Genomic DNA, 18664 nt, shown 5'->3' with positions numbered 1-18664 from the left:
GCTGTGAAACTAATGGCATGTGAGGAAGATCTCCAGCCCTCAGCTGCTTCCAGCGTCTGCTGTACGGAGGAGGGCTGCACTTCTTCCACTAGAAGTGCCTATTGCCTGCTGCCCTCCGTGTTCTCTCCCGCTCTGACAGCGCCGTGTGATTTACGCACACAGCTGTCATTCAGCTTAGGTCCTCCCCCTCAGTGTAGCACAGGAAACAAATCATGCTGTGCTTCACCGGAGGGACCTTTTCTTTTAACAGGGCCTCTGTCATGCCGTTTCCTGGAGGCTAGCAGTGCTGTAATAAAAAAACTTTGTACATTTCTCCTGTGTTTTGCGCGGCCTGATGTACTGACTGCGCTACACAGAGAGAGAAGGTGCACTGCCGCTAACCTTAGAGGGAACATTGAATGTAGCTATCGCTAATTTTGAAAACTTGTTTTGGAAATTGTACGTATTGCCTTTTTTTTTTTTTTTTTTCAATTTTTTTTCATCATATTTTATAAAAAAAATATGCTATCTTTAGAAAGTCCATTTAATGGCGAGAAAAACGGTATATAATGTGTGTGGGCACAGTAAATGAGTAAGTGGAAAATTACAGCTAAACACAAACACTGCAGAAATGTAAGAATTGAAAAAAATGGCCTGGTCACGAAGGGGTTAAAAATAGCACTAGTGACCCTGTATGGCTAGAATTAGATGAGAATCTATTATATAAGAACTTTCTGCACTATATAAAGGCCAATTTACTGATATATACTGTGCCTATATAAACTGACGTCTGTTTCTGTTACTCAGGTCTGATTGGAAGCTGCACAAATTCCAGTTATGAGGACATGGGCCGCGCAGCATCTGTAGCTAAACAAGCCCTGGCGCATGGGCTGAAGTGCAAGTCTCAGTTCACCATCACTCCAGGTTCTGAACAGATCCGAGCTACCATAGAAAGAGATGGTTATGTGAGTGTCTCATTACTAGACAGTAAATGGCACACAATCTTATATTGATGGGCCCTGTATTTGTGGGACAAACATTAGTTATTCTATAAACCATGTACTGCAGTGCACAGAGTCGCACCTGTATAGGTATTTAATAAGGCCGTCTTTCTTAGGCTACTATTCTGCGCGATGTGGGAGGCATTGTACTGGCGAATGCCTGCGGACCTTGTATTGGACAGTGGGACAGGTAACGCCATGAAGCAGCATTATTGATATGAGAACCCTAGATAATGCTTTAGGGCTTGTCTTGCGACAAACTGGTTTCTTTTGTAGGAAGGATATCAAGAAGGGCGAGAAGAATACAATTGTGACGTCGTATAACAGGAACTTCACAGGAAGAAATGATGCCAACCCCGAGACTCACGCATTTGTCACATCACCAGAGGTACGGGGTAGGGTAGTGCTACTTATAAACTATAAAGGTTACACATGTCTAAGATGGTCATTTGCTTTCCCAGATAGTCACTGCATTATCAATTGCTGGAACGCTGAAGTTCGACCCTGAGAAAGATTTCCTCACAGGTGCAGATGGGAAGAAGTTCAAGCTGGAAGCTCCTGATGCCGACGAGCTGCCCAAAGCGGTAACTGTTGCCTATTCTGAATCCTGATTGATATTGTACCTCAATACTGTCTGCAAATATACTGAGATACGGTGAGCTTGTCATCAACCATTCAGATTTTGGTGATGGATTGGAACAAGCAATCTTAACATAGAAATTTTGAGAAGTCTGAGAATTAATCTTTTTCAGTCACATTATCTCCTACTGTGCATGCTTCTTGGTTCTGGTTCTGAGCTTTTCCGGCCCTCAAACTAAAGTCTTCCTGAATTATTCATTTATAAGGTTATATTGTGACATGAAATCTGCTTCTGTTGGTGGCCTCCTCAGTAATGCCTTTTCATGTGTTGCAGGAGTTTGATCCGGGTCAGGACACTTACCAGTACCCACCAAAGGACAACAGCAGCGAGCATGTGGACGTCAGCCCAACCAGCCAGCGCCTTCAGCTGCTGGAGCCCTTTGACAAGTGGAACGGGAAGGACCTGGAGAACATGCAGATCCTCATCAAGGTAATAGCTTGGGGTGGTTCAGTCTTTGTGGCACCTTCTGTGGTTGTGCTGGACGTATGGTTCGTCACTATGACAGTGCTGATGTGCAGGTCTTGTAATTTGGGACTTGAACATTTTATAAAAGATCTGTAAAAATGAGCATCTGGTACATATGTGATGCTTTTACCAGAATGGAAGAATATCTCTATCATACATTGTATTTTGAGGAGTGGTACTAATGCATCAGTCAAATGTCTTTTTAAGACACAATGAGTCCACGGATCATCTTAATTACTAATGGGATATTCACCTCCTGGTCAGCAGGAGGCGGCAAAGAGCACCACAGCAAAGCTGTTAAATAGCTCCTCCCTTCCCTCCCACCCCAGTCATTCTCTTTGCCTACATTAGTGATAGGAAGTGGTAAAGTGAGGTGTTGGTATAGATTCTTCAATCAAGAGTTTATTTATTTTTAACGTAGTGCAAGATTGTGCTGCTTTGTCCTAGGGTGTAGCCGTAGTCCATATCAGTCTCTACAGTAGAGCTGTGGTGGCTTTAGAGCAATGGGAACTTGTGGGACATAATTCTCACTGCGCCTCCCATACTTTGATGCTGCCCTAATCCTAATAGCCTAAGTAAGATGACTCAGGCTTTATTCTTTTCCACAGGACTATGTGAGGGAGAGGACCTCGCAATCCTGGTGAGCTGCCCTGCTGTCAGGCAGAATTTAAAGGTAAGTGCTGACTTTTTTTTTATTCTGGGGTCTGAAGAGGAATCTCAGATAAAGTGAAGCACTTTATCGGGATATATATATATATATATTACAGAGGGACTCAGAAAGGGTGTTTGGTTGGGTCACATGAGTGTTCTATAACATACTGTGTCACAATTTGCCCCCAGGTTTACAGAGAATGGTTCAATAGCTCCCGGTGGCCTATCTCTAAAGCATAATAATGGCGACCGGGAGATTGTTGTTGTAACGCCCATGAAGGGCAGGGCTATGTTTGGCGCTCAAACAGAAAAATTAGGCAGGCACAACTCCAGACCGCATTTAAGTTTTAGAAAACAAAAAATGCTTTTAGTCATCCATTAAAAATCATGGGATTCCATATGAAGAAGATATAGTCTAAGTTCACATTTTTGAATTATGGCAATGATCTTTCAGTGTCACACTAGGTTGTTTTACTCTTACTTTCTTCCCTTCAGGGCATGAAATGGTTAACTCTGGCTGCTTTATGCTCTATAAAGGGTCAGAGTTCAGACACAGACTACAGTCTATGAGTAAGCGCCCGTGGAGACGTGAAACATGTTAGACTTTTTGTCCCCTATACTGCCTGTCTGCATGTACTTATTTTAATGGATGACTAATAAAGCATTTTTTGTTTTTTAAAACGTAAATGTGGTCTGGAGTTGTGCCTGCCTAATTTTTCTGTTTGTGCACTTTTTTGTGGTCTGATCCGCCGCAATTGGCTACGGCATACCAGGACGTCGGGTTTCTGGGCTCATCTAGTGTTTGGGCTTCCGGGTCAGGCACTGTTTGTTCCTGTTGCGGTCACCTCTCCTCCTATGTTTGGCGCTCTCTTGAGCTGCACTATGGTCTATAGCTAGATGCTACATTAATGGGACCTGGAGCCGGATTTGTATCACGCCCATGAGGTTTGGAGCTATGTTTAAGGCCGTGTTAGGCTGCGCTCTCCTCTGCAGTTTCAGTATCGGATAGTAGAGCCTTTATTTCTAGCACTGTCCTTAGTTTTTCAGTCCAGACAGCGTTGCAGCTGTGCTCCGGATCTTTTTATAGAAAGATTAAGTGTATAACAAGGGCTAAATGTTAAAGATACAGGCTCTGATGGATTGATTCAGAGGCACCTCAGCAGGATTAAGCTGAGGTCTAGATGGTTATTTGAGTGTTAATTTAACTCTCTTCATAATAATAATAAAAATAAGTCTCTTTTTAAATTTAAAGAGACGGTAATGTATAATTTCAGCTGTTTATTTGTTTAATTTGTCCCTTGTATCTCAGGATGGACTAAGAGACCCTGCGAGGGGTCTCTTATTTTAGGTTTGGATGCCAATCTAGCATTGCCAATCCTTTCTATTTCTTTTTTTTGAGAGATCTTTAATTAATGAAGATAGCTTGTTCTGAACCTACTTCCCCTAAGGTGCATATCGCTTAGGATCCTATTGACAATGGTCAAGATATGCCACAAATTTCCCACTAAGGTGTCCCAAAAAATGTATAGCCCACATGCAGTGCCCTGCGGTTCTTCTTTCTCTCCACCTGGAGTTACCTTGCATTTAATAGTTTTTCCCTTGCGGTAGGGAAAAGTGCAAGAGGTCATATTCAATCATCATAATGTGATTGATCAGTTGTAGATATTTCGTATGTTTCCTCCCTGTAACTGAAGGAGGAAGATACTTTGGTAGTATCTAATAAGGACTTCAGGCTTAGATGGGGTAATTCCCTTATCTGATCCTGAGTCTGTTTTTCTTTTTTTAGCTTCAATTCCTCCATATGCTACTGGAGGAGGTTTTAGCTATCCTGAGTGACTCCGTCACTACCGGCGTAGTCTAGCCAAGAGAGCCCAGTAGGTTATACTAATATTGTGTGATAAAAGTATTTCCTTCTATAGAGATATTGCTAAGGCATAGGAGATGCTCTGTTTCCCCTTTTTTTCCTATCCTTAAAAAGAAAACGATACTGGGTGGATGAGAATTTCCACGCTAAGCAAGGGAGATACTAATCGCATGGAGGATAGTAGTTCCCTAAGGTCCCTACACAGAACTCTATGGATAGAAGCTAGAGGGTTTTCATTGTCAACCTGCTGTTAGTATAGCTACTGTCTACAGTACAACGGTGTACTGGTTTTGATGCGTTGTCTGTTTCTATTGGACAGACACCCCTATCTCAGAGATAGGATAGGACCTTAAGTTAGTAGACTCCTTTTAATTCATTGTGAGATATGATTTAGGTTTTGCTATATTGACCCGCAGAGTACTATAGTAAGATCTTGGTCTGCGGATGTTTTATCTACAGGATAAGAGATATTTTCGTTCCTTTCGAGATTTCTAGGGAAATCCTTCCACTCCCTTCTCCTAGGCAGAAGTAGTTTTAACCTTCCTGGAAAGGAGAGAACTTTATTTGACAGAATGTCAAGGACCCTATCAGGTTTAAAATAGGGGAAGACAGTAAAGGAAGCTTGCTGTTGAATTAAAGACAGCATGAGGGATGTGTACACGATCCATAAGGGGGCAGGTTTTCCTTTTTAATCAGACTTGGGTTTGTGAACATGATCCCTGGGGGGTGTGCATTGTGTCCCAGGGGATACCAATTAGAGTCTTTCCTCCCAGGGGCAGGTTCCTGCTTTCAAGATTTATTGGCAGTTCTGATGAAGGGAGAGGCGCTTTTACACTGTGTATGGATCCTCTCCGACCTGGGAGTGACAGTTCCTGGCCTAAGGCAGGATTAGGTTGGGGATGCTATTCCTATCTGTCTGCGGTTCACGAAGGAGGAAATCTTCACACCTATTTTAGAATCCTTACAGGATTCTCAGAAATTCAAGATGGAATCTATCCTTTCAGTCTTTGTTTTGTCCAAGAGGGTCAATTTAGACCACGGGGGAATTGAGGGAAGCATACTAAGTGCATGCTCCCATCAACAAGGACTATCTCAAATCCCCAAGTATGTTTTTTTCCAGACAAACATTCCAACTCGTGACTTTCCGGTCTGGCAACAGTTTTTGGAATTTTCTCAAAGGGTTCTGAGATTTCTGTGGTGGTGCTCCGATTGCGGATCATTACTGTACTTTGGAAAATAATTACTTGGTTCCAACTACAAGGGTAGTCTTGCTTGGAGAACTATATTAGTCTCCTCATCCAATAGTTTTCAGGAGTACAAGAATTTTTTCGATTCTTGCCTAGCATATCGGTCACATCAGTGGCTTTGTGCTGGGAAATAATTGGGGATGGTAGCGACAGTGAACTTTCAGTTGGCCTTTCTACCTCAGTTCTCAGTAGTTAAGAATACTTTGGTGTTTGTCGCTGGATCTTTTGCTCCCAGGGAACCTGCTTTCAAAGTTTTTGGGTGAATGTGACAGTCGGCCTTTGGGCTGGGGAACTGTTTGGGGCTCTCTAAGGGCAGGGAATATGGACTAGTGTGGAGTTTGTTCCTCCAATAATCATTTTAAAGTACGAGAGTAATCTTTCAATCCTCTCCTAACCTGGCCTCCGCTTCGGCTGGGTTTATCAGGTTTAAGTTAAATCGTACTTCATCTGTGGGGGGCTTGAAGTTTTCTTGACTATGACAGATAGCCAAAATAGTTCAGTGGGCTGAGACCCGCAATTCTGTCTGTCGATGACCCTTTTACAGGAAGGTCTTTGGAGAGGCGGTCTTAATAAGTGGGCAGACTTTTTTCCTAGGGTAGTGGGAACTCCGGCCGTGAGTGCCTTTTCCTGCCTTATTCTCAGTGGGGTCATTTGAATTTCATGATTTTCGCAACAGAATGTCAGATTCCTCAGGCTCTTTTTAGTAGACGCTTTGGTGTTACCTTGGAATTTTAATATTGCATATTACATTCCTCCATTTAATTTTTCTCCTGGAGCCTTGGCTCGAGCTAAGCGGGAGAGGGTGTCGGTGATCTTCATTTCATCGGTGTGGTCCGCAGTATTGGTAGGCAGTCCTGGGGGACATGTCACATCTTCCACCTGGGAGTGTCCGTAGAGGAAGGATCTTCTACGTCACGGACCCCTCTTTTACCAGGAAATATTTTCCCTGATGCTATCTAGTGAAAACTTTATTTTATTCAAGCATGGATTAGGATTTGGTCATTGAGACCATAAATCAGACTTGTAAGCCTGTGTCTAGGAAAAATTTACCCATATGTTATGGCATACATTTTTTATTCTAGTGCGAATCCTAAGGATACTCTTAAGGTAGGGATTGGATTCCTAGAATTTTCTGAAAGACATAGTGGACTTGTCTATTTTGTTTCAGGTTCGTCTGGCGGTCATTCCAGACGTACACTCGTTTGGTGATGCCTTTTTTAGGATCAGACCTGTGTTCAGACCAGTTATTTCTTCATGGATTTTGAATTTAGTTCTTCTAATTCTCCAGGGACTCCGTTTGAGCCTATGCATTCCTTAGATCAGTGCTTTCCAAACTGTGTCGGGACACAGTAGTGTCGGCGGCAGTGTGTAGGTGTGTCCCTGCTTCAGCACAATTTTTTTTAAATTTAATTATTATTTGTTTTTGGGGGGGTTTCTGACTTTCCGCCTGCTTGCTACCGATATCACATGGTTGACACGTGATTGATACCTAGGGGGTCACAGATCATCTTATCCTATTGCCGCAGCTCAGTGGGAACTGAAACTATTCCAATTAGTGGCTTTGGCGGCACATTGGCTCCTGACTGCACGTGTAGTCTCCTTAATTGGCTTGTGACTGCACTTGTAGTCTCCTTAATTGGCTTGTGACTGCACGTGTAGTCAGTGAGTGCGACAGCAGTGTGTTTGCAGCGCGGGCAGTAGTCAATCAGACTCATCGAGGGCGGCAGCTTTAACGCTGGGCTGAAGTCAGTGGGGGGTTTTTGCAGCTAGCTCCCAGTAGTGCATTGCTGCTCCTGCTCTTGATATATGGATAGGAAATGGAAGCTTAAAAATGCTTGCTGATGAAATGCGAGTGTCTTTATCTAATATTCCACCAAATATTCAGAAACTGTGTTCATCCCATCAACCTCATACATCCCATTAAAATAAGTAGGTATTGGTGTAGTTATTTTTTAATTCTTGCACATGCATACTTTTACTTGTAAATACATTTCGTTATTATATAATTTATGTATGTGTCTGTATCTCTTAAGACAAGTTAGTTTAACCTCCTGTTTGCTAGTACAACTGATTTACTGTGTCACGAAATTATATAGGGCTAAAAAGTGTCACCAACATGAAAAGTTTGGAAAGCTCTGCCTTAGATATTAATCTGTTATCTGGGAAAGTTTTATTTCTTGTTGCTAATTCTTCTGCTCGCAGAGTGTCAGAGCTCTCAGCATTACCTTATTTTCATTCTGATAAGGTAGTTTTACGTACTAAATTAGGATTTCTTCCTAAGGTTGTTTTTGATCGGAATATCAATCAGGAGAATGTTGTTTCTTCCTTGTGTCTTAATCCTACTTCTCAGAAGGAATGGTTTCTGCACAATTTGGTCATGGTCCGTACTTTAAAGTTTTACCTACAGGTGACAAAGGCTTTTTTCACCAGTTTTTTTGCATATGGGACTGCTGGCCAGCAGCCTCCTGAGAAGGTTGTGGTTCACTCCACGAGGGCCGTTGCGTACTCATGGACATTCAAGAATGAAGCTTCTGTGGAGTAGATCTGCAAGGATGCAATTTAGTCCTCTCTTCAGAATTCTATAAATTTGACACTTTTGTTCGGCTGAGGCAGTGTTTTTTTTGTTTGTTTTTTTTTGGAGAAAGGGGTTCTTCAAGCAGTGGTGCCTTTTTGTTTAGGTTCCCTGTCTTGTCCCTCCTGTATCATCTGTGTACTCTAGCTTGGGTATTGGATCCCATTAGTAATTAAGATGATCCGTTGACTCATCGTGTCTTAAAGAAAAGAGAATTTATGCTTACCTGATTAAATGTATTTCTTTATTTTGACACAATGAGTCCACGGCCCGCCCTGTTTTTGAGACGGGTTGTTAGTTATTTTAAACTTCAGACACCTGCACCTTTTTGTTTTTTTCCTTTCTTCCTTAACTTCGGTCGAATGACTGGAGGGGGAGGGAAGGAAGGAGCTATTTAACAGCTTTGCTGTGGTGCTCTTTGCAGCCTCCTGCTGACCAGGAGGTGAATATCCCATTAGTAATTAAGATGATCCGTGGACTCATCGTGTCAAAAAAGAAATAAATTTATCAGGTAAGCATACATTTTCTTTTCGGTCTGCTCTAACCTAGATGTGGCTTTTGCAGGTAAAGGGTAAATGCACAACTGACCACATCTCAGCTGCCGGGCCCTGGCTGAAGTTCCGAGGACACCTTGACAATATCTCAAACAATTTGCTGATTGGTGCCATTAACATTGAGAATAACAAGGCAAACAGCGTAAAGAATGTTCTGACTCAGGAGTATGGGGCAGTCCCAGATACCGCCCGCTACTACAAGGTGATGACAGTGACTGCTGCTTGTCAATAAACCAGGAGTTTATTTATTTGACAATATTAACACGTCCTTGTCCTCCATATAGGCACATGGGGTCAATTGGGTGGTGGTCGGAGATGAAAATTACGGCGAGGGATCCAGCAGGGAGCATGCAGCGCTGGAGCCACGGCACTTAGGTGGCAGAGCCATTGTTACCAAGAGCTTTGCCAGGATTCACGGTGAGTTGGCAACTAATGCAGACGTAACTTTATATATACACTTAGTAAAACCTTGTGCCTCAGTGTCTGTGGGTCTGACATCTCAGGAGTTGCAGCTCTTAAAGGGACAAAGTCCAAATTAAACTTTTTCATGATTCAGGTAGAGCAGCAATTTATTACTATAGTATGTGGACACCTGACGATCACACCTATGAGTTTGTTGGACATCCCATTCTAAAACTAATATGGAGATGTCCGGCACGTTGACTAGAACAGCCGTACGTTTCCATAAGATTTTAGAATCTGGGAATTTGTACCCATTCAGCTAAGAACATTGGTAGTCACATTTTCATATTTTCATGTTAGACCAGAAGTTCTGGCTCACAATCTGTGTTGAATCAATCGGCTTTTCAGTGGGGTTGAGGTCAGGTCTGTGCAGCCACTCTAGTTCCTCCACACTAAACTCTTCAAACTGTGTCTACATGGACCTCACTTTGTGTGCAGGGACAGTCATCTGCTTGCCACAACATTGTCTTTTATATTGTAGCATTAAAGGAACAGTGTACTAGGGAAAACTGGATTCACCTTAACTAGTTTCTAGTAAATTTTCAGCTGCAGGGTATAATGTATGGGAAAACTGCTCCTTTGTTTATTTTCCTGTATGAAATAGCTGTTTTTCCTAGTTGGAACCACAAGCCTTTGGGCTGAGCTTTGTAGAAGAACAATCCACCGTCCTCTTCTATACACACTGACCTTAACATATCAGTCTCTACAGAAGGGCAGTTGGTGGCTTTAGAGGAATTGGAACTGGTGGGACATAATTCTCACTGTGCCTCCCATATTGTTATGCTGGCTTTCTCAGGATGACCTAAGCGATATCTAACTCAGGTCCTATCTGTTTCCACAGGGCTATGGGAGGGAGATGACCTCCTACACCTGTTGGAGCTGTTTTGCTGTCAGACAGCATTAAGGTAAGTGCAGTTTCTAGTGATTCTGGGGCACACTTAGTTAAGCTCAGAGTGGACTCTGCACGGACATATTACTTTTATTTTATGGGATATGACTCTTCAGATGGAAGGGGTTCCCATGATGACAGCTTGGGTACATAGGCACTGGGCTAAGGGACAGTATCGGACATTTTGTAATTATAACATCCTGCTGCGAACAGTATAACGTTTACGCCCACGAGGGTGTGGCTTATATTTGCACGCTTCCTAGTTGTTGCGCAGTTTACATTGCCGCTCTGTCTTGTTCAGAAAACTAAAGACTGGGAACTCATCTGCGGCGTATTTCTACAGCTCGGGCAGTGCGCTGAACCGCATGGTTAAATAAGCAGGCGCTTGTTAGAGCACTGTAGCCCGACCGGACACATCCTGTAAACAATCCAAGAAAGAGAGAGGTCTGGGGACTGGCGGCAGGTAGGTGCCTCAGCTTAGCTGTTGAGGCGAGGAGGTGTCTGAAAGAGATAAATAGTTTTAGTTTTCAGAATTATTCTACTCTGTTCTTAAACGGCACAGTAAAGTAAAGCGCCTATGTTTAATGCTTAAAGACAGTGTGCATAGTAAAATAAAATCATTGTTATTTTGATTGCACTGTATTGTACTATTGTACTTTTTACGTTACTCTTCTCTCACACAGTAAGAGTTTGAGTGGTATATTTTAAAGGGCCACTATTAAAGGGCCAGTCTTAAATTTTATAAGAGTATTTCAAAATTTTCAAGTTGTTTGCTTGTTTCATTTTCTGTCCTGTTCTACAGAATGGACTTAGAAAATGTTGTCTGCACAATGTGTTTGGATGCCAATGTGGAACCTGCTGTTCCTTTTTGTCCCTCATGTATTGAGAGGGCTTTATGCTATAAAGATAAAAATTTTCATGACAAAAAATTGTCAGTGGCGGGTGCCTCAAGAGTCTAACAATGAGAGTCAGGGTATGCCACGGCTTTCTCCCCAAACGTCCCAGCCTTTAACGTCCACCCAAGCAGTGCCATGTACTTCGCCTCAAGTTTCTGCTGCAGTTACATTACGAGATATAGCCGCTGTTATGTCTTCTACTCTTTCTGAGGCGTTATCTGCCTTTTCTATTCTTCAAGGCAAACGTAAGAGGAAGGACAACTATGTAGTTAACAGTGTCTGATGCTCTGGTGGCTACCTCTGACGTACCCTCTCAGGGATCTGAGATGGAGGATATGGAGGTTCTATCGGAAGGTGAAATTTCAGACTCGGGGAGCCTACCTTTTGACTGATCCAGAAGTTGTTTCTGGTTTAAACTAGAACACCTCAGTCTGTTACTCAGGGAGGTTTTAGTGACTTTGGACGACACTGATTCCGCAAGGGTAGTCGTTCCTGAGAAATTGAGTAAGTTGGACAGATACTTAGAGGCTCCTTCTTACTCAGGTTTTTCCCGTTCCTTAAGTGAACTTCAGAGATTATTGCTAAGGAATTGGAGAGACCTGGTATCTCCTATTTTCAAGAAAATGTTCCCAATTGCGGACGCTGTCAAGGAAACTTGGCAAACGGTCCCTAAGGTGGAGGGGGCTATTTCCACCTTGGCCAAACAAACTACTATTCCTGTTGAGGATAGTTTTGCTTTCAAGAACCCCATGGATAAGAAGTTGGAGGGTCTACTGAAAAAGATCTCTGTTCACCAGGGTTTGCTACTACAACCTGCTGCATGCATTGTTACAGTAACCAGTGCGGCAGCTTATTGGTTTGATGCTCTTGCTGAGTCTCTTAAGACTGAGACTTCTTTGGAAGAAATCCAGGATTGGATTAAAGCTTTAAAATAAGCTAACTCTTTCATAACAGACGCTTCCCTGCAAATTACTAAATTGGCAGCTAAAAGTTCAGGTTTCTCTATTCTAGCCCGCAGAGCTTTATGGTTGAGCCTTGGTCTGCGGATGTATCATCCAAATCTAAGCTTTTGGCAATTCCCTATAAGGGAAAGACCTTGTTTGGTCCTGGATTGAAGGAAATTATCGCTGACATAACGGGAGGCAAGGGTTATTTCCTTCCTTAAGACAAAATAGATAAGCAGATGGGACGACAGAGTAATTTTCGTTCCTTTCGAAATTTCAAAGGAAATTCTTTCGCTTCCTCATTTAAACAGGAAGAAAACTATTTGCAAACCAAGTCAACTTGGAAACCAAACAACTCTTGGAACAAAGGTAAAGAATCCAAGAAACCCGCTGCTGATTCCAAGTCGGCATGAAAGGTTTGCCCCCGATCCGGGACAGGATCTGGTAGGGGGCAGACTTTCCTTCTTCACTCAGGCTTGGGTGCGAGATGTTCAGGATCCCTGGGCTATAGAAATAGTGTCTCAGGGATACAAACTGGAGTTCAGAAATTCATTTCCCCCCCCCCCCCCCCCCCGAGGAAGATTTCTTCTTTCAAGATTATCTGCAAACCAGATAGAGAGGCGTTCTTACATTGTGTAAGAGACCTCTTCCATGAGGGTAATTTGTCCCGTTCCAAGACAGGGACAGGGTTTTTATTCAAATCTGTTTGTAGTTCCCAAAAAGGAGGGAACCTTCAGACCTATCTTAGACCTCAAGAGTCTAAACAAGTTTCTCAGAGTTCCATCATTCAAGATGGAAACTATTCGTACCATTCTTCCATTTATCCAGGAGGGTCAATTTATGACAACAGTGGATCTAAAGGATGCATATCTTCATGTTCCTATCCACATAGATCATCACAAGTTCCTGAGGTTTGCCTTTCTGGACAAACACTTTCAGTTTGTGGCCCTTCCTTTCGGTCTGACCACGGCACCCAGAATTTTCACAAAGGTTCTGGGGTCTCTGAGGTGGCGCCTTATCTGGACGATATTCTAATACAGGTGTCCTTTATCAGCAAACAAGATCCCATACCGACATTGTGCTATCCTTCCTGAGAACTCACGGGTGGAAGGTAAATCTGGAAAAGAGTTTAATTCCGCAAAGAAGGGTACCCTTCTTAGGAACCTTAATCGACTCTATATCTATGAAGATTTTTCTGACAGAGGTCAGAAAGTCAAGATTCTGAATATATGTTGAGCACTTCAATCCACTCCTTGGCCGAAAGTGGCTCAGTGCATGGAGGTGATCGGATTGATGGTAGCGGCAATGGACATCATCCCGTTTGCACGGTTTCATCTCAGACCTCTGCAGTTAAACATGCCCAGGCATTGGAATGGAGATTATATGGTTTTGTCTCTTCTAATAACCCTAGAACAAGAGACGAGGGACTCTTCTATGGTGGTTGTCTCTGGATCATCTGTCCCAGGGGACGTGCTTTCGCAGACCGTCATGGGTGATCGTGACAAAGGACGCCAGCCTTTTAGGATGGGGAGCAGTCTGGTGTTCTTTAAAGGCACAGGGAGTATGGACTCGGTCATCAGATTCCAGTCGGACAACATAACGACAGTGGCTTACATCAATCAGGGAGGAACAAGGAGTTCCTTAGCGATGACCGAAGTTGCCAAGATAATCCAGTGGGCGGAGGCCCATTCTTGCCATCTGTCAGCGATCCACATCCCAGGGGTTGACAACTGGGAGGCGGATTTTCTGAGCTGGCAGATCTTTCATCCGGGAGAGTGGGAACTCCATCCGGAAATATTCTCCAACCTAATTCTCAGATGGGGTCGGCCGGAATGAGATCTCATGGCATCTCATCAGAATGCCAAGCTTCCCGAGATATGGGTCCAGGGATCCCCAGGCGGAACTGATAGATGCCTTGGCCGTTTCTTGGTCCTTCAGTCTAGCATATCTATTCCCCCCCCCCCCCCCGTTTGCTCTTCTTCCCAGAGTTATTGCTCGAATCACAGTAGAAAGCATCAGTGATCCTCATCGCTCCTGCGTGGCCTTGCAGGATTTGGTATGCCGATCTGGGGGACATGTCATCCCTGACACTTTGGAAACTTCCTTTTGAGGAAGGACCTTCTCATTCAGGGACCCTTCCTTCACCCAAATCTAGTTTCTCTGAAGCTGACTGCTTGGAGATTGAACTCTTAAACCTATCCAAGCGGGGTTTTTCCGATTCGGTTATAGATACCTTAATTCAGGTGCGTAAGCCTGTAACTAGGAGGATTTACCATAAGATATGGCGTAAATATCTGTATTGGTGTGAGTCCAAGGGCTACTCATGGAGTAGAGTTAGGATTCCCAGGATTTTGGTTTTCCTCCAAGAGGGATTGGAGAAGGGTTTACCAGCAAGTTTCCTAAAGGGTCAGATCTCTGCCTTATCTATTTTGTTACACAAGCGTCTGGCAGATGTCCCAGATGTTCAATCTTTTTGTCATTCTTTGGTTAGAATCAGGCCTGTGTTTAAACCAATTGCTCCTCCATGGAGTTTAAATTTAGTTCTTAAAGTTCTTCAAAGGGTTCCTTTTGAGCCTATGCATTCCATAGATATTAAGCTGTTATCTTGGAAAGTTCTATTTCTTGTTACCATTTCTTCAGCTCGAAGGGTATCTGAGCTTTCGGCATTGCAATATAATTCACCTTACCTTATTTTTCATTCGGATAAGGTGGTTTTATGTACTAAACTTGTTTTTCTTCCTAAGGTTGTTTCAGACAAGAACATTAATTAGGAGATTGTTGTTCCTTCCTTGTGCCCTAATCCTTCTTCTCCGAAGGAGCGTCTTCTGCACAATTTGGACGTAGTTCAGGCTTTAAAATTTTACTTACAAGCAACTAAGGATTTTTGTCAATCATCTTCTCCGTTTATCATTTTTTCTGGAAAACATAAGGGTCAGAAAGCAACGGCTACCTCTTTCTTCTTGGCTAAAGAGCATCATCCGCTTGGCATATGAGACTGCTGGACAGCAGCCTCTTGAAAGAGTTACGGCTCATTCCACTAGGGCTGTTGCTTCCTCATGGGCATTCAAAAATGATGCTTCAGTTGAGCAAATTTGTAAAGCTGCAACTTGGTCTTCTCTTCACACTTTTTCTAAATTTTACAAATTTGATACCTTTGCTTCGGCGGAGGCTGCTTTTGGGAGAAAGGTTCTTCAAGCAGTGGTGCCTTCTGTTTAGGTTCCCTGTCTTGTCCCTCCCTTTTCATCCGTGTACTCTAGCTTTGGTATTGTATCCTACAAGTAAGGATGAAATCCGTGGACTCATCTTGTCTTTAAAAAGAAAATTTATGCTTACCTGATATTTGTTTCTTTTTAGACACAATGAGTCCATGGCCCGCCCTGTTCTATGAGACATTATTATTTTTTTTTTGTAAACTTAAGATACCTCTGCACCTTGGCTTTTCCTTTCTCTTCTTAACTTCGGTCGAATGACTGGAGTGGGAGGGGAAGGGAGGAGCGATCTAACAGCTCTGCTGTGGTGCTCTTTGCCTCCTCCTGCTGACCAGGAGGCGTAATCCCAAGTGAGGATGAAATCCGTGGACTCGTGTCTAAAAAGAAACAAATTTATCAGGTAAGCATAAATTTTCTTTTACATTTTTTTTTTCTAACTAGTACTTAAAGGGGCAGTGTAGTCAAAATTAAACTTTCATGATTCAGATAGAGCAGCAATTTTAAATTAACAAATTTGAATTGTTCTCTTGATATTCTATGCTGAAAACTTAACCTAGGTAGGCTCATATGCTAATATCTAAGCTCTTGAAGGCCGCATCTTTTAACCCAGTGTATTTTATTATCTTTTCAGACAGTACTAGTTCATGTGTGCCTTATAGAAAACATTGTGCTCATTCCCTGGTAGTGCACTGATTGGCTAAAATGCAAGTCTGTCAAAAGAACTGAAATAAGGGGGCAGTCTGCAGAGGCTTAGATACAGGGTAATCACAGAGGTAAAAAGTATATTAATATAACTGAGATAAGGGGCAGTCTGCAGAGGCTTAGATACAAGGTAATCGGAGGTAAAAAGTATATTAATATAACTGTTGGTTATGGAAAACTGGGGAATGGGTAATAAAAGGTATTCTTTTTAAACTAACTTTTTGAAGTAGACTGTCCCTTTAAGGGCTGAAACGTTCAGTATAGGTGGTAGGCACTACAGGCAAAACACTTTCAAATGCCAAAATAAAGGATTTAGTTGTAAACCATTTCATACACACCAGCAGGCAAATTGGATCACAGGGAAAGCAAAGAGGATTGCATTTTACAGTTCTGTACCTTCAATATAACCCTTCACTCAAACGAAGTGGCCTAACAAACTTCAGACCATTAACCCTCCTACTAAACTTTACAGTAGGCACTATGCATTCCGGTATGCGCCTGTTAGTAATGGGTGTGGCTAAACTTGATAATAGCGGTATCCACATTCTTACCTTTTTATAATTCATGTGTGTATCTATAAATTAAAAATACAATTTTTCTTTTCCCAGAAACCAATCTAAAGAAGCAAGGTCTGTTACCGCTGACCTTCTCTGACCCTGCTGACTATGATAAAATTCATCCAGAGGACAAGATCTCACTAGTTGGTCTGAAGGACCTGGCACCCGGCAAGGTAGAGCATGCCCTGGCTGTTTATAAACAATGACATGTGACCGTGCCAACATCCTGCTGTGTAATACGGTTATCTGGGAATACTGCAGCCTTCTGTGCAGCCCTAGTGTGGGCATAACTATGTGCAGCAGCTCTTTCTGGCATCCAATGGGTTAACGAGTAAGACTAGGTCTCGGAGCCAGATGTGGAACAGATTGTATATATTGATATAATTGTGATAGTTGTCCTGTGTCCGTCTGTAAAATATTCTCCTTGTCCGGGTACAAGATCTCACATGTTTAGTGGGATCAGCCCCTGTTTTTCTAGCTTGTCCTTGCGCTCTGTGTCCCTATGTAACGGGAGATGCTGTCTGGTAATGGCCGCCAACAGCATTTGTCGCTTTTCTAGAGCAGATTTTCTTCTTGTTAAAGTGCACATAAATATCTGTGCAAATCTAGAAAGTTGTGCTGTAATTTCGCAAGAAGAAAACCTTAATGGTGCTGGCGGCCATATTCAGAGTATATTTTACAATGGAACAGATGAATGCTCATGTCTACTGGTCACCTGAGTTACATTATTAAGTCTATAAACGTTTAGATTGAAGGGTGAGTGCGCGTGGCGCCTTGTTTCACAGTCTCTCTCTGTTTTTGTGCAGCCTGTGAAGTGCGTCATCACACACCAGAATGGAAGCCAGGAGACCATCATCCTCAACCACACGTTCAACGAGACCCAGCTCGAGTGGTTCCAGGCCGGCAGTGCGCTCAACCGTATGAAAGAGCTTCAGAAATGAGGAGCTCTATCCGGCCTCTACTTTTGTTTGCCGTTAACTTAGTCTGTTCATGCCCAGAATACTGAACCATTCAGGCTAAAGCACTTACTGTCCCCTTCCCTCAATGTTTTTTTATGTCAGTTTTTTTTTTTTTCTTCAGTTTAATGACAAAATAACAGATTAACCCCCTCCTGTTCATGACGCACAGTGTTTCAGCATTGCAATCCATCCATCATGTATGTTACATTTTTTTTTGTATTTATTGACAACTTCAGTAGCAGATGGACTTACCTGGTTCAAAGATGCTCTCCAGTCTGTGATGGTTTAAACATGCTGCATCGTTAAAACTATATATATATTTTATCTCAGATGAATTGTTAAATAAACCATATGTGATTGGATTGTAGTCTGTGCTTCATATTATTGATAATCGGCTCATACCTCTGGCCCTGCTGCCCAATACTAGCTGAGCGGTGGGGCCTGCGCAGGCCGCGTGAGGAGAGGCCACATTGCTAGGGTCGGCTGATAAGGTCTTGTGCCATTTGAGATTAATGTCAGGTTTATGGGGTGATCCTAAGCAAGAAATGCAAATGTTGTTTGTTTCTGCATCCTGACACCAGTAGGGGGCATCAGTCTGATGTTGGAACAGATCTATATGGGAAACGCTCAAACTCATCAGTATTCTGACTTTCAATGAAGAGGCTCAAACTGGGAGAATCTTTATATTTACAAATAAAGGGTTAAACACACACTACAATAAGTAAGCCAATCACAAGCAGCCACCAATCGCTTGCAGTGTCCTGTGCCTGCAGTATGTGTTTAATATGTTCTAACAAATTACAGCTTTTTAAGAGTACACTGTCATCTTAAAGGGACATAGTTTTAGTGTCTATAAAACAATGGGAGCTGCTATGTTATAACTTGGGTCACCTTCTATGCTGTGGCCAATTACAGACGGTTATAAATAGATCACTAGAGTGCGCAGCCAATGGCTGTGTGGAATATAACAGTGATCTGCACTTCCATTTATAACGAACTAAAAAGCTCACAATTTCAGAATGGAATTACAGGAAAAGGGGACAAAATAAATAATGAAAGTAGATTGAGATAGT

At 42.6% G+C, this 18664-nt stretch overlaps 1 protein-coding gene across 1 annotated transcript in view; it reads left to right on the top strand.

Annotated features, from left to right (window-relative positions):
• The window catches only part of ACO2 (aconitase 2), a 50720-nt gene extending 32767 nt beyond the window's left edge, over positions 1-17953 (top strand). The window contains 9 exon segments of the mRNA XM_053721324.1: positions 787-944; positions 1097-1170; positions 1257-1368; positions 1442-1564; positions 1894-2049; positions 8984-9175; positions 9258-9390; positions 16684-16805; positions 17439-17953. Of these exon segments, the coding sequence (XP_053577299.1) occupies positions 787-944; positions 1097-1170; positions 1257-1368; positions 1442-1564; positions 1894-2049; positions 8984-9175; positions 9258-9390; positions 16684-16805; positions 17439-17573 (1205 nt within the window). The 3' untranslated portion in view covers positions 17574-17953.
• Positions 17954-18664: the final 711 nt, after the last annotated feature.

This window comes from Bombina bombina, chromosome 7 (genome assembly GCF_027579735.1).
Source record: "Bombina bombina isolate aBomBom1 chromosome 7, aBomBom1.pri, whole genome shotgun sequence".
Classification (NCBI taxonomy): Eukaryota; Metazoa; Chordata; class Amphibia; order Anura; family Bombinatoridae; genus Bombina; species Bombina bombina.
Note: the sequence above shows the minus strand (reverse complement) of the source record. Positions and strands in the feature narration are given on the sequence as shown.